Source organism: Lepidochelys kempii, chromosome 19, assembly GCF_965140265.1.
Source record: "Lepidochelys kempii isolate rLepKem1 chromosome 19, rLepKem1.hap2, whole genome shotgun sequence".
Classification (NCBI taxonomy): domain Eukaryota; kingdom Metazoa; phylum Chordata; order Testudines; family Cheloniidae; genus Lepidochelys; species Lepidochelys kempii.
The window spans coordinates 9357436-9370866 of record NC_133274.1 but is presented as its reverse complement, the minus strand read 5'-3'; the positions used below and the strand labels follow the sequence as shown (position 1 = coordinate 9370866).

At 47.1% G+C, this 13431-nt stretch overlaps 2 protein-coding genes across 13 annotated transcripts in view; both read right to left on the bottom strand.

Annotated features, from left to right (window-relative positions):
• MTFR1L (mitochondrial fission regulator 1 like) overlaps window positions 1–13307 on the bottom strand; it is a 27703-nt gene extending 14396 nt beyond the window's left edge. The window contains exons 1-5 of one of the 11 annotated variants that reach the window (XM_073317953.1): window positions 13229–13307; window positions 6759–6871; window positions 5817–5921; window positions 4929–5038; window positions 3659–3870 (exon numbers count right to left, since the gene is read on the bottom strand). In XM_073317953.1, coding sequence (XP_073174054.1) covers window positions 3659–3870; window positions 4929–5038; window positions 5817–5921; window positions 6759–6848 — 517 coding nt within the window. In that variant the 5' untranslated portion in view covers window positions 6849–6871; window positions 13229–13307. The other 10 variants (XM_073317951.1, XM_073317948.1, XM_073317949.1 and 7 more) reach the window with 10 other exon arrangements.
• Window positions 7725–13431, bottom strand: part of SELENON (selenoprotein N) — a 34756-nt gene continuing 29049 nt past the window's right edge. Inside the window, exons 13-14 of one of the 2 annotated variants that reach the window (XR_012155653.1) lie at window positions 13229–13431; window positions 7725–7819 (exon numbers count right to left, since the gene is read on the bottom strand). The gene's annotated coding sequence lies outside the window, so the exon portion shown is untranslated. The remainder of the gene's footprint in view (window positions 7820–13228) is intronic. The other variant, XR_012155654.1, reaches the window with a different exon arrangement.

The window sequence follows — 13431 nt, the reverse complement described above, 5'->3', positions numbered from 1 at the left end:
GAAAGGAGGTTACAGAACTACACAGACTCGCTTTCAGTTTCCAGCGACCAGAGTCATTTTGTTGATGTAGATAAAGCCAGTTGCACAGTACCTATTACTTTCCACCAACACCTCCAAAAGGAGATTGAGAACGGTAGTTAGCACTTGGATTATCAGATTACTTGGCTGCAACTATTTTCTCAATTATAATTCCAAAGTACTGAAATCAAAATATGCTGTAGACTTTGCAAAAAGCCCTTATAAGCGAGCTGACAAACCTGGTCACATTGCCAGGGAAGGAGCAGGGAGGGAGAAACACATGATCAGTGTTTCCCATGTAGACCTCTTATTTGCTCAGTCATCATCTTCCTCTAATTAAGGGGAGTTGAACAGTTTAGTTGACTGATCCGACATCTTGCTCTCAAGACATTTTCTCCAGTCTGTGTTTCTAATTCGATTGCTCCTCTTGGATCTTACATGGAGGAGGAAGAATGAGGGTAACAGCCTTTCCAAAGAGGGTACATGCTTCACTTTCACGGTCTCCCCCACCCCTGGAGAGTTCTTTCAGCCTTTTAGTGTGTATGTTCTGTGATACCTTATGGTTTAATAGACAACAAGATGCAAATATACTTCCCTTAAACTACCTGACCTCTGCACAGTACATTCTGTGTTAAATTACGGATTGTTTTCCATACAGATCAGCTAATGCCTTTCCCCCTTCATCTGTGCTTTGTCTTTTTCTAAGAGTACAAATGCACCAGAGATCAGGAAAAAAGTAATTATTGTTCTACATATGCAACCTAAATATGACCACAAAGTATCTTGGAAGAGTTTGGAAAAATTCTTAATTTTCTGTGATATAGTATCACACCCATGTCAGAGTGTGTCTGCCTCTAAGAAAGAATGCACCATGCCCTATCCAAAGGCATGGAAAATACTCTAGTTTCCTAGCAAAATAACCAGCAAGAACAATTCCTACATGCATGAAATCACTGAGTGAATCTTTTTGGAAAATGATGACTGGACCAGGGTAGGCAGTTACACAAAAATATACTATCACCTGGCATAGGGAGAGGGTGGGGATGAGACAAGGCTCATGTGGTTTGAGCAAGAGCCATAATTATTCTATCACTAAACCCCCATTTTACTACTGAACTTGGAAGCGTTAAAGCTGTTCCTGACGCCGTACGGCTTAAGGAGAATGAAAGGTACCAACAGCTGATTAAGAGGCAGTGTACACTGACATTTTAAGGGTCAAATTCTGCCTTCAGTTACTTTTGAGGCAGCATGTCCACTGCTTAGAATACAAGCCTGGGAATCAAGAATCTGACGTTCTAAAGGCAGCTTTTTCACTCTCATCTGGTGTAGTCTTGTCCCAGAGAACCTCTCTGCCTCAGTTTCCACATCTGAAAAAAACAAACTCACACAAGCTCTCCCCTAGGCATTCTGTGCATGTAACTGTGACCCATGAACTTGTGGCCAAATTCTGTCCTGAGTGGATTATCGATACACTAGATGGCCAACTTTGTACCGCATCTCATTTAAAAATTAATTGTGATCTAGACAAAAACATCCTATGTATTCCAAGTGGGCATCTCATATATTAAAGGTGGATAAAATAAGTTAAAATGGGCTGAACCGAATACATAAGATTCATGTCTGAAATGCAGAGGCCAACATTCAAACTAAATCCAGTATCGTCTGAGGATGTAATGAGTAAGTGTCTCCCCTTGTAACAGGACTAACTATAAGCAATTGCTTATATTGTTTATAAGGTTGTAAGTTCGCCACAGCTATGACTTTGGACAGATCCTAGGACAAGGTATTTTTCATAGAAGGGTCACCCTACTCAACTGTCTCCTTCTCCCTGAAGGATTAGATTTGGTTCTGTAGTCGAGTAGGGAAGAGTGCCCTGGGTTTTAAATTAAAAAAACAAAACAAGCAAAACTATATTTAATTGCAGAATAAAGGATATTTCACTTACACAATTTCCCATGACAAACAGAAGTATTTAAGATAGTGTCATGACATCATAGAATCAGAATCTCAGGATTGGAAGGGACCTCAAGAGGTCATCTAGTCCAACCCCCTGCTCAAAGCTCACTGCATTTTATTTAAAAATGGAAAAGGCTTTTGCATTTTTTGCCATAACAAAGTTACAATTTCCCCCCTTTTATGTCATTGTCAGAAAGGCAAATTATAACCACTGCCTTTGTACCTTGGTTGTACACCAACAGTTCAAGTACACTGCACACGAATAACAGATGCAGCTTCCTACAAGAGAAGCTGTTTTGGAGAAGGTTCAAGTTCCAGGAATGTGCCAAGTTGCTACTTTTAAAAGGTTTTAAAGTTGTAAGATTGACAAGGCCTCAAGGGTACTTCTGGTCTTGCACGGCTCTGAGACTGGTCAGCATGTGATGCCACTGTGTACTTTGAGGTTTCAACAAAAATAGCATCCTGTTTATTTCCAGAGCCACCCAGCGGAAGCTAGACCATAAGAGCAAACTGAAGGATGGAATTTCCCCTTTCACATTAAATTTACTTGCATTTTTTTAGCTTAAAACACAACTAAAATCAGTGTGTTTATGACAGGCAGCAGTCAACCAACTAGAATTAATTCAAGATGATGTTGTGCACATGGTCAGACTAGATGATCACAATGATCCCTTCTGGCTTTATAATCTGAACTCCAGATGGCCTCTTCTCAAAAAGCTTAACTGGCCCGAGAACAATTAGTACTCATCTCTGGTCACGAAAAACCAGAACATTTACATCACACTCCCAAAGAGAGAGGAAAACAACCCTTTTTAGACATCAACAACAGGCCTGGGGGCAAGAATGACAAGACTAAATCCCCAACCTTTTCATTCAATGGAAGTCGCTCAGTCTGGAAACTAAAACACCCTCTACCTCTCTCTCTCCAGTACAGTTACGGTTGATTTTGGTAGTACTAATTAGAATCATAGAATATCAGGGTTGGAAGGGACCTCAGGAGGTCATCTAGTCCAACCCCCTGCTCAAAGCAGGACCAATCCCCAATTTTTGCCCCCGATCCCTAAATGACCCCCTCAAGGATTGAACTCAACACTGGGTTTAGCAGGCCAATGCTCAAACCACTGAGCTATCCCTCCCCTGTAAATATTAAACGTATTAAATAAATGCCAATACATACAAACAGTACCATTCGTTCTACTGACATCATAGAGGACATTGCACAAACAAGGGGAAGGAAGAAACGTAGAATTCACAATGGCTGACTACAACTCTAGCCGTTTAGGTCATTCATGTTCACTACATGGATGCTGGAAATGGTTGTATTCCATTTAATCCACTGCCAGCTCTTAGGAAGCAATAGGATCAGCATGGTTGTCATCTCCCCACTTGTCAAACTCCTACGATGCTCCACTCAGCTGCAGTTGTAACAATGAGCTGTTTGGACAGCTTTGGCTATGCATACCACTACAAACATATATTGTATTAGATCGCTAAGTCACATGCTAGAGATAGGGGTCCAAAGACGACAAAATATCTATTGTCTTGCATTTGTATGCAAAAAGCCAGAATACTGGCAATGTTTTGATATAGTATCTGACCAGTACTCACTGCGTTTTATCGTGGAATCATCACAGTTCACTGTCTCAAGCCTTTTATTGTTAGAAAAGAAGACTTATGTTCCTACCTGGATCTGCAGCTACAATTTTAGCTATTTGACTCCGCAGGTGACTCAGCTCATCTTGAAGCTCTGTCGTCCGACTGAGGGCCGGTAAACCAGGTTTCTTCAAGACCAGCAGCTTCTCTTCCTGCTTTCTCAAGTTGGGGACTGAAGCATTTCGCTGTATAACAAAGAATGGGCTGGGCTTCCACTTGTGCTTTAATGGGCGAGTGTCACTCCTAAGAAGAACAGCACAAAAGCCCATCAATCACACAAATGGAACAGACCCCACTCAAGCAATAATGTTTTGTATTTCTACAGCCTTCCACCCAAGAACTACAAAGCATTTTACCAACAATACATCAGGATACTCGTGGCAGGTAGATATTATCCTTGTTCTATAAAGGAGGAAAATGAGGCACAGAAACTACACAAAAACTGCTGCCCAACACAGGAAGTCTGTGGCAGATGCAGGAACAAAAAAAGCAACCCTCCAAACTTTCAGTCTAGAGCCTTAACCAGGAGGGGGAGGGATAGCTCAGTGGTTTGAGCATTGGCCTGCTAAACCCAGGGTTGTGAGTTCTACCCTTGAGGGGGCCATTTAGGGATCTGGGACAAAAACTGGGAATTGGCCCTGCTTTGAGCAGGGGGTTGGACTAGATGATCTCCTGGGGTCCCTTCCAACCCTGATATTCTATGATTCTATATTCCTCTCTTCTGGCTGGTTTACATTTCTGTACAATGTACAGTGATAGTGTATTTGATAGTGTATGCAAATGGGGGCGTCACCTGTTCCCATTTCACAGTTTCTCGAACTGCAAAAGGCTTACATTTTATTTTTCACAAGACATTAATATTAATGTGGCCTTCCCTAGAACTTCAAAAAGTGAAATGGATAGAAGTGGACTCCCTGGACCACTAGGTGTGAATCCCAGAAGGGATATGACAGCCCTTCATCCTTCCGAAGTAGATACCCTGAGCACCATGTAGTTTATTAGGTGGAGGTCTTTCAGTTACGATCTTAAAAGCGAAGAGCCCAGCCACTCTAGCTGAATGTTAAGTATCCTCTGGCACTTTCTGTAAGAGTTTGCCCTTGTGTCCTTGGCCAAAATTTCTCATCCCCTCCTCTCTGTGGAACAATTTTCAAAGAAAAAAATAAATCAACGAGTTGTTCTGGTCAGATGCCTAAGTGACGAGAAATTTTGAGCATTTGATCAGTTACTGTTTTATCTTTCATAAAACACCCAGGAAGAATGGAAGAACGGAAAGATACGGGGAGAGAAAAAGTAAAAAATACCTGACTCTAGCATAGGTTTCTCCTTCATCTGCTGCTATCCATGCAATATCTGCCAGAGTGGGGACTGGAGGTCCATCGTTTAGATACAGATCTGAAATGTTTGGTAGAACCTAGGAAGAACATAGTGACATTATAATAAACATAATGGTTTTGTTCTGTTTAATGTGTTTGGTACAATTTAAAGATGATGAAGCCTTCTCTGCATCAGATTCATAGCTGAGCCTTTGCTGTACAAAGCCAGCGTAGATGGATTCAGATAAACACACCCAGCGTTTCATGTACTGGTTTATGAAAGTGTCCTCTTAGCTTTTTTGATGTGTATCATAAAACTGGAAAATGAGCCTGCAAAAATGTACTCACTATTGCCTTAAATGCAGCCAAAAAAGAAAAAAAATTGGCATCCACACGAACGCCACTTTTCAGCTACAAAGCAATACCATTATTGAGCTAACTCTCAAACACCCAATAAAGTAGGCATGTATCATGAGCCTCATGTTATGGTTTGGGAAACAGAGGCACAGAGAGGTTAGGTGACTTGCCCAAGGTCACACATTCAGTTAGTGGCTCAGCTGGGAATAGGATCCAAAAGTTTGGACTCAGTCCCCTCTGATCATTAGCTCACGCTCCTTCCCGTTTGTAGGCATGATTGTATAGAACATGTTGTTCCCAGATTGCCACTGATCATTTCAGGGATTTACAAAACTAGGAAGAGTTAAAATTGTTAAAACTGATAATTTATACAACCCTATTGACTGCATGTGGTGCATTTCCAATTTCAAAAATACTTTACTTTGCTATGGGAAGGAATGGCAAATCAGAATTATTTCTGTTGCTAAAGAACTGCAGAGTCCTGTATATATTTCCAGAATCTCTCATGCATTCCCTTACCTCAAAAGATGCTCTAGGACAGGGTTTTAAAGGAAGATTTGTCCCAATCCTCCTGACAACACTACGTGATGAGCCACAGGGCTTGTTCTGCCAAATTGGGATAGTCTGAGAATCAAGACAATATTTTATAATATATTTCAGAAATTGCCTTTTTAAAATCTGTTCTTTATTTTTTGAAAGTATCAAAAGCCACCATATAAACTAAATTCAAACCTACGGCACCTCTTTTAGCCATTTTTAAAATAATAAAAAGTTAACAAGAGTACCAACAAGTACCAATATTTATTTTCAAATTAGGATCTTCTTTCTACAAAACCATAAAAGCCAATGAAAGAAAGTGAGGTGCCTAACTGGTATTTGTGCCTTTGAAAATCACCTCCTTAGTCAGTTTCATGTCTGTTTATAGTCATCTTCTAGACTTTGGCAAACTCTGGAGGTAAATGTTTAAATCCAAACAAGTTTATTATTTTTCAATTCATGCAAAAACCTCTATTAATAGTTGGTTGATACAAAAATGTTTTAAGACACCCAAAGTCTGTATTTTGGACCTAAGCTACCCGATAGTGCTGGTTTTAAATTGTTTACCCGTATATTAAATAATAAATTGAGTCACCAGGCTATAAATGCACCTATTCCTATAATATAGATTTGAAAGCCAAAGCAACACTTGATTTATGGTATACCAAGAAGTTCCTTAATGTATTTGTAATCTCACAATTCAAACAGAATAGCTAAATTTTATATATAATAAAACCCAATAGATAGTGAGTATATGAAGTGACAGTCCATTCTTGCAGCTCTTAAACAAGCAATAAAGGTTGAGGTACTGGGAAGAGAGATGACAAATGAGACGGTCTCTCTCATGATGTGTTCTGCAGAATGAGTTTTGGGATCCCCTGGCTCTGCATAATTAAGTATTTTTCAAAGAAATGTTGTACTTACTGATTCTGTTTCCATCTCAGGCCGTAGAGAAGGTTCCCAAACTGGATGATCAATTAAATCAGAGATGAAAATTGCAGTGCCAAGAAACATAAGGCAGCTTCATATTATTTCACCTTGAAAAACACAGATTTTCTCACTAAAAAAACAACACCCCACAATGAGCCTAGATGTGGACAAGTTCTGCATTTGTGTATTTAACATTAATATCGAAGTCAACTTTACAAAGAGCCCTATGTTTATCAGAAGGGTAGTTAACGTGGCCCTTTTCTGGGCATCAGTGGTTTTAAGATAGGCCCCTAAGGCCAAGGAATTCTGCCACCCTAACAGCTGAGGTGAATATCAAGTGGGATGTTGTCCTTCTGAACTCACAGTACTTCTGGACCTTGAATAGAGGTAACCAGGCAGCCTTCCTCAAAAAGCAGTTTTAATCCCAGCTGAAAAATACTGTACAAAATGAACTAAGGAGAGTGTGTGATCACTTGGTTCAAGAGCCAGACTGGATGCTAGGACTCCTGGGTTCTACTCTTAGCTCTGCCATGAAGTTACCATGGTGACTGGCAGTTTCTCCCTCTTAGCCATGGCACTTGCCTCCCAAATGAGGATAGTGGGTAAGTTGAGGCATCTCTTATTTGAGCTCCTTAGAGGTAGGTACCAACGAGGCAGGTTTTCAGGCAGATAAAGGGGACAGGAAATGTGTTTAGCAAGGTTTTGTAAAGACAGGCCTCTCACTAAACTCACACTCTAAACTCATCTAAACTCTAAACTCATCTCATCTAAACTCACACTCCCCAGGAAGGTGGAAAGAACAAAGGCAGAAAAATCACACACACGCCCCCAACCCACAGGGGAGTTAGAGGGGAGCTCCTCACCTGCTAGTAGTGAAAAGGAACTGCCAGTTGGAGGCAGTTGAACACTGTACTACTCCCAGCACAGGATCAGAACATTCCACTTACTGGTAGGGGAACCGGAGGGGGAGGGTACGACACCATCCAAAAACATTAAGCTTTGGCGGTTCCATCTGGCCTTGAGGATGCTTGAGACCCATGAAAGAGAATCGTCTACTGATGGGCACAGAGGAGAATAATTAGGTTTTGTTTTTGTTTTTTTTTGGGGGGGGGGGTTCCTGTTTTGTCAACTTTGTACCTTTGACAGGATTTTTGTTCCCCTGGTTAGTTCCGGATGGGAGTTTGGGGGCGGGGGGGAGAGAATCTCTCACACAACAGAGAGAAGGGTATTTAAAACTAGTAAAATGTGATTAAAAACCCATAGAGATTGGCTGGGGGGGGCTCAGTGGTAGGTGTATACTTGGAAATACATCTAACTCAGGGTTTTGAAGTTGACTACCTTTCAGCTGATGGTGTCCCTTTAAGCTCCTTATTTTCAACATGCCTTGGGTGTTTTAACAAGCGCCAGCGAAACAACGGAGAAAGTCTCATGCTGACAAAGGTCAGCAGCAAGAAGCTGCTGCTCTGACTGCCAAGATCCAAAGAGAAGCCAAAAAAGGCATTTAAAATGACATGTCTCCCTAACGTAAGCAGGCCTCTCGAGATTTAGCAGTTAGTTGTCTGAAAGGAATTTTTTTCCCCCGGCTCATTTCCTCTCCTTGATTTCTCATGGGAGAGGGTTAATTTGCCGTAGTTCACTTTCATCCCTTGCAGTAACATTAGTACTATATGAATTACGTGGAGAACTTCATGAAGCAAGCAACTGTCTCTAATGAGATCTGCAGTCACCATAGCATCCAGGTGCCTTCATATACAAATACAAGTTCACCTCAGGTTTGCTGTGATAAAATCACCACCTTTTTTCAGCAGTGACTACCACAAAATTGGTGGCTCAAGAGCAACAAGTGTGGCAAAGGACAAATAAACGTCAGCCATGTAGAGAAAACAAGACATGACAGCCCTCCTCCATACTGAGCCAAGGTCAGCTAAGTGACATATGCTAACAGTATCACAGCTCAGTCAACCAAAAATAACTACGCATGACAGAGAGGGGCACTGCCAAAGTGTTCTTCAGCCTGCAGCATGCACAGAACCACCATTAACTGTCCCCTGGCTCATGTCATTTACACAAGAGTACAAACATTGGTGTACCCAGGAGCCCGCAGCGTAATCAATGGGGGAGAAGCCAAAGAGGAATTGACAACAACTGCAGTATGGAGTATGGTTGTATTGCTCTAGGATAAGCTCAGCTGCTTCCACTATTAATGAGAAACCTCCCATGTTTCAAGAGACAAACCACTCAAGCTTCACTCTTGAGTTATAGTGATACAAGAAAGGGAGGACTTGTGGCACCTTAGAGACTAACAAATTTCTTTGAGCATAAGCTTTCGTGAGCTACACTTCATCGGATCCATGCAGTGGAAAATACAAGAAACTCAATATGCCCATTAGAGAAAGCCAGGCTCATCTGTTTTCCTAGCCTTGTCCCAAGTGGGGCTAAGGACCTTTTTGGTTTGAGTGGGAAGCTTTATTTTAATAGTACTCATTTAAAAAAAAACATTTAATGACGATGACACAGTGCATTTTACTGTTCGGGCCCCTGAGGAAGCGATATGAAAATTAGACATGCACGCTCCAGTTGCCTGTTGTGTTAGGGAGAGAATTGGAGACTATTAGTGTTGCAGCTTTAATTCCAACTAAAAAAGACTGGACAAGATGAACTCGGGAGGGAGTGTGGTGAAGTGGTTCAGCGTCAAATCAGGAGCCAGGACTCCAGGATTCTAGTCCCGGTTCTGGGAGGGAATGTGGCCTAGTGGTTAGAGCAGGAGCCTCAGTTCTATTCCTGGCTTGTCAACCGTTACTGCTGATTATCAGCTTCACCTCGCAGTGCCTCAGCTTCCCCATATGTAAAGTATGTGTGAGAGAGAGAGACAGACAGACAGTGACCTGCTTCCGAGTAGACCTCCCTGCTGTTTAAAACCCAGCAAGGGCAGCACTAGAGAAGGAAAGGTTTGCAGAACGATCAAGCTGGGGGTGTTGTTAGCGAGGTCCTGTATTCACACCCTCCTCTCCCCCAGTCCAGGCCTGGGACTCTCAGTCTCTCACCCACTTTACTGATAAACCCAGAGTGGCAGAGGCAATACCTGAGAGTAAAACACCTCCCGCTTCCTACATAACTCAGTTAGGCGGCTCCCAACGACCCCCCGACTCCCCCGCCCTGCGCGCCCCCCTCCCCTCGGCCCCCGACTCCCCCGCCCTGCGCGCCCCCCTCCCCTCGGCCCCCGACTCCCCCGCCCTGCGCGCCCCCCTCCCCTCGGCCCCCGACTCCCCCGCCCTGCGCGCCCCCCTCGCCCCCTCCCCTCGGCCCCCGACTCCCCCGCCCTGCGCGCCCCCCTCCCCTCGGCCCCCGACTCCCCCGCCCTGCGCGCCCCCCTCGCCCCCTCCCCTCGGCCCCCGACTCCCCCGCCCTGCGCGCCCCCCTCGCCCCCTCCCCACGGCCCCCCGACTCCCCCGCCCTGCGCGCCCCCCTCCCCTCGGCCCCCCGACTCCCCCGCCCTGCGCGCCCCCCTCCCCTCGGCCCCCCGACTCCCCCGCCCTGCGCGCCCCCCTCCCCTCGGCCCCCGACTCCCCCGCCCTGCGCGCCCCCCTCGCCCCCTCCCCTCGGCCCCCGACTCCCCCGCCCTGCGCGCCCCCCTCCCCTCGGCCCCCGACCTGCGCGCCCCCCTCGCCCCCTCCCCTCGGCCCCCGACTCCCCCGCCCTGCGCGCCCCCTCCCCTCGCAATTGCCCCCGACTCCCCCCCCTTCACCTTACCTGCCGCAAACCCCTCCTGCACCTCCACCGCAGTCACCCCTCCCCCTGAAATTCTCTCCACGGAGGAACCCGCCGGTACCGGCACCGCCTCCTCTTCTTCCCGTCTCACCTCCGCTTCCGGTCAGCCATCAGGCCCTGACCCGGAAGTAGAAGGCGATAACCGACTCAGGCAGCTGTCACGACATACTTCCGATAGCTCCTCAGCCCCCCGCTATGCGCCTGCGCAGTATCGCGTCCCTCCGGCTTAGCCGGCGCATGGCGCCTCCGCCGCGCCGGTTACTGCTGGGCAGCGAGAGAGCGAGCGACTCCGCCCCCTCCCGTGAGCCACCGCGCAGTGCCAGGGTCGCACGGGCCCTCCGGTGCGTGGTGACGTCACATCCAGACGTGCCGTGGCGCTGTTGGGCTGACTCCGCCCCTGGGAGCGAGAGGCGTGAAGGGAGGGAGGGGCCCTAGCAACGGGGGCGGGGGAGGCAGAGACAAGAGGGGCCCCCCCAGCGACCGCCCCCCGTCCTCCTTGGGGCGGAGACACAGGGGCCCTGGGGAGAGGGGGGCCAACTTCCTAATCACACAAAACCAAACACCCCTGCCCCGCCCCTTCTCTGCAGCCACGCCCACGCCCCGCCCCTTTCTAAGGCCCCGCCCCCCGCTCGGTCCATCCACCACTCACTGTTTGCCACTTTCACTGGGCTGGAGCGGGGGTGTGGGAGGGGGGGCAGGGCTGGGGATGAGGGGTTCAGGGTGCAGGAGGGGGCTCCAGGCTGGGGAAGATTCCAGCTGAGGGTGCGGGCTCCGGGGTGGGACTAGGGATGAGGGGCTTGAGGTGCAAGAGGGGGTGCTGGGCTGGACCGGGGGTGGGGGCCCGGTGGCACCACATCTCCAGGGAAGTAGCCCCCACGTCCCTGTGGCCTCTAGATGCATGGGCAGCCAGGCAGCTCTGCACCTTCGTGCCTGCAGACACCACCCCCCACAGTTCCCATGGGTCACAGTTCCCAGCCAATGGGAGCTGCGGAGCTGGTACTTGGGGCAGGGACAGCACACGGAGCCTCCCAGTCCCTGGCCGCCCCAGCACTGAGGGGCTGCAGGGACCTGGCGCCTGCGTCCAGGAGCCCAGAACAGGTAGGGAGCCTGCCTTAGACCCAGGCCCCTGCTGCGCCGCCAACCGGACTTTGGACAGCCCGGTTGGCAGTACTGACCAGAGCCATCAGGGTCCCTTTTCAACCAGGTGTTCCAGTCAAAAACTGGACACCTGGCAACCCTACCCCAGGAAGCCCCCTTCACCCCATGCGGGGGTGCAGAGACATGGGGAGAGGCGCAGGGAACCCCCATTATCTTATAGGAGGGCAGAGACACAGGGCCATCCCTACAAATCCCTCCTGTAGAGCCAGTCAAAAAAATCAGAATTTCTGTCCCCTTGGCAATTCCCCAATTTTCAGGCACTTTCAGAACAAAACAGGACAGTTCCAAAGAAATCAAACCATTTTGGTTCAACTTTCCCAAAAATAAATGAAGCAGCCAGGTGCACCCAGTTCCTGGGAGAAGTGGGCTGAAGCCTGGGGCCTTATGGAGCCAGCCCCACTGAGAGCTGGAGTTCTCAGGCTAACAGGCTCCAGGGCAAGATTGCCCTAGTCACAGACTCTAGAAACCCAGGGTTCGCAGCAGCCCATCCGGAACCAAGACAGGTTTCAATTAGAACATGTCTGTAGTTCCAAGCAATTGTTTCCATCACACATTTGTGGTTTAATGAATTGACCTTTTCCAACTGAACTGTTTCTTTCATGGGACAATTCCTAACCAGCTCTACCTTCCTCTGATCCCCTTCAGGTTCAGTAGTGCCCCATCACCAACATGCTGCTCTTGTCCTTGCTCCTTCCCTTCTACCTAGTGCTTTGGTAGAAGCCTACATGCAGGGACTGGTTAGGGTGAGGAACGACCACAGGGGACACATTGAAGGAGTACCCAAATCAGGATGCATATTGGTTTGACGGGCATTGTCAAAGCTCCCCTTCCCTGCCCTCCAACACACAGATGCCTACATTCCTGTGGTGGGATACATCCTTCCCAAGGGCTGGTTGGTGCTCCCACAGGTAAGGTGCACAACTCAGCTATGCAAAATGTATCCCTACTCTCCACCCCTCCAGAGACAGATTTCTCCATGCTGGAGGTAACCCAGTCTCTCAACTGTACCAGAGCTATCAAATACCATTGCACACCAATTCCTACTGCCCGAACAATTTTTAATCAAAGACCAGAAGGCCACGGTATATACGTAGTAGCAATTTAGTAGCATTATTCACTTTGCAAGGGGCCTTCCCGTAGCTGATTGGGATGATTTAGCTTAAGGACACAATGCAGAGTGATTTTGGATTGTTAGGGGGTGCTCAGCAGTGAGGGGTTTGATCTCCACTCCATTTCAGAACGTCCTTCACCCCCACTACACCAGTACTGTAACCCTTCAAGCCAGAGCTCTCCGAGAGGAGTCGGGCACAATCAGTTTGCGACAAGGGAATTTACCTTGTCTGACTCAGTTTCTTCCTGATTTTACTGTGGAGTTTTGGGCATAGGCCAGTTGCTAAAGAAGAGACTAGAGCCATTGGCAGAAAAGTGACACAAACATGCCCCATGAGGAAGGGTCCAGGAGTCAGCGCATCTCAACTCCAATCCCATCTCTATGGCAACATAGCCTATTTGGCCTTACCCAGTCAAACTTTAAATACCTTGGCATTTGAGTCTATCCACATCCAGACTACAGGAGAATCAGTCGCCTCAAAAATGGACTTTGTTCTGGATTCCTTTGTCAGTTCCAGAACTTTCATCATCTGTTCCTTCTAAGATTCTTGGTGAGGTTCAGAGTTGACAGCAATATTCTAATGTAGGTGTCGCACTGCCAAACTTCTAGCAGCATCAAAGGGAGTTTTGC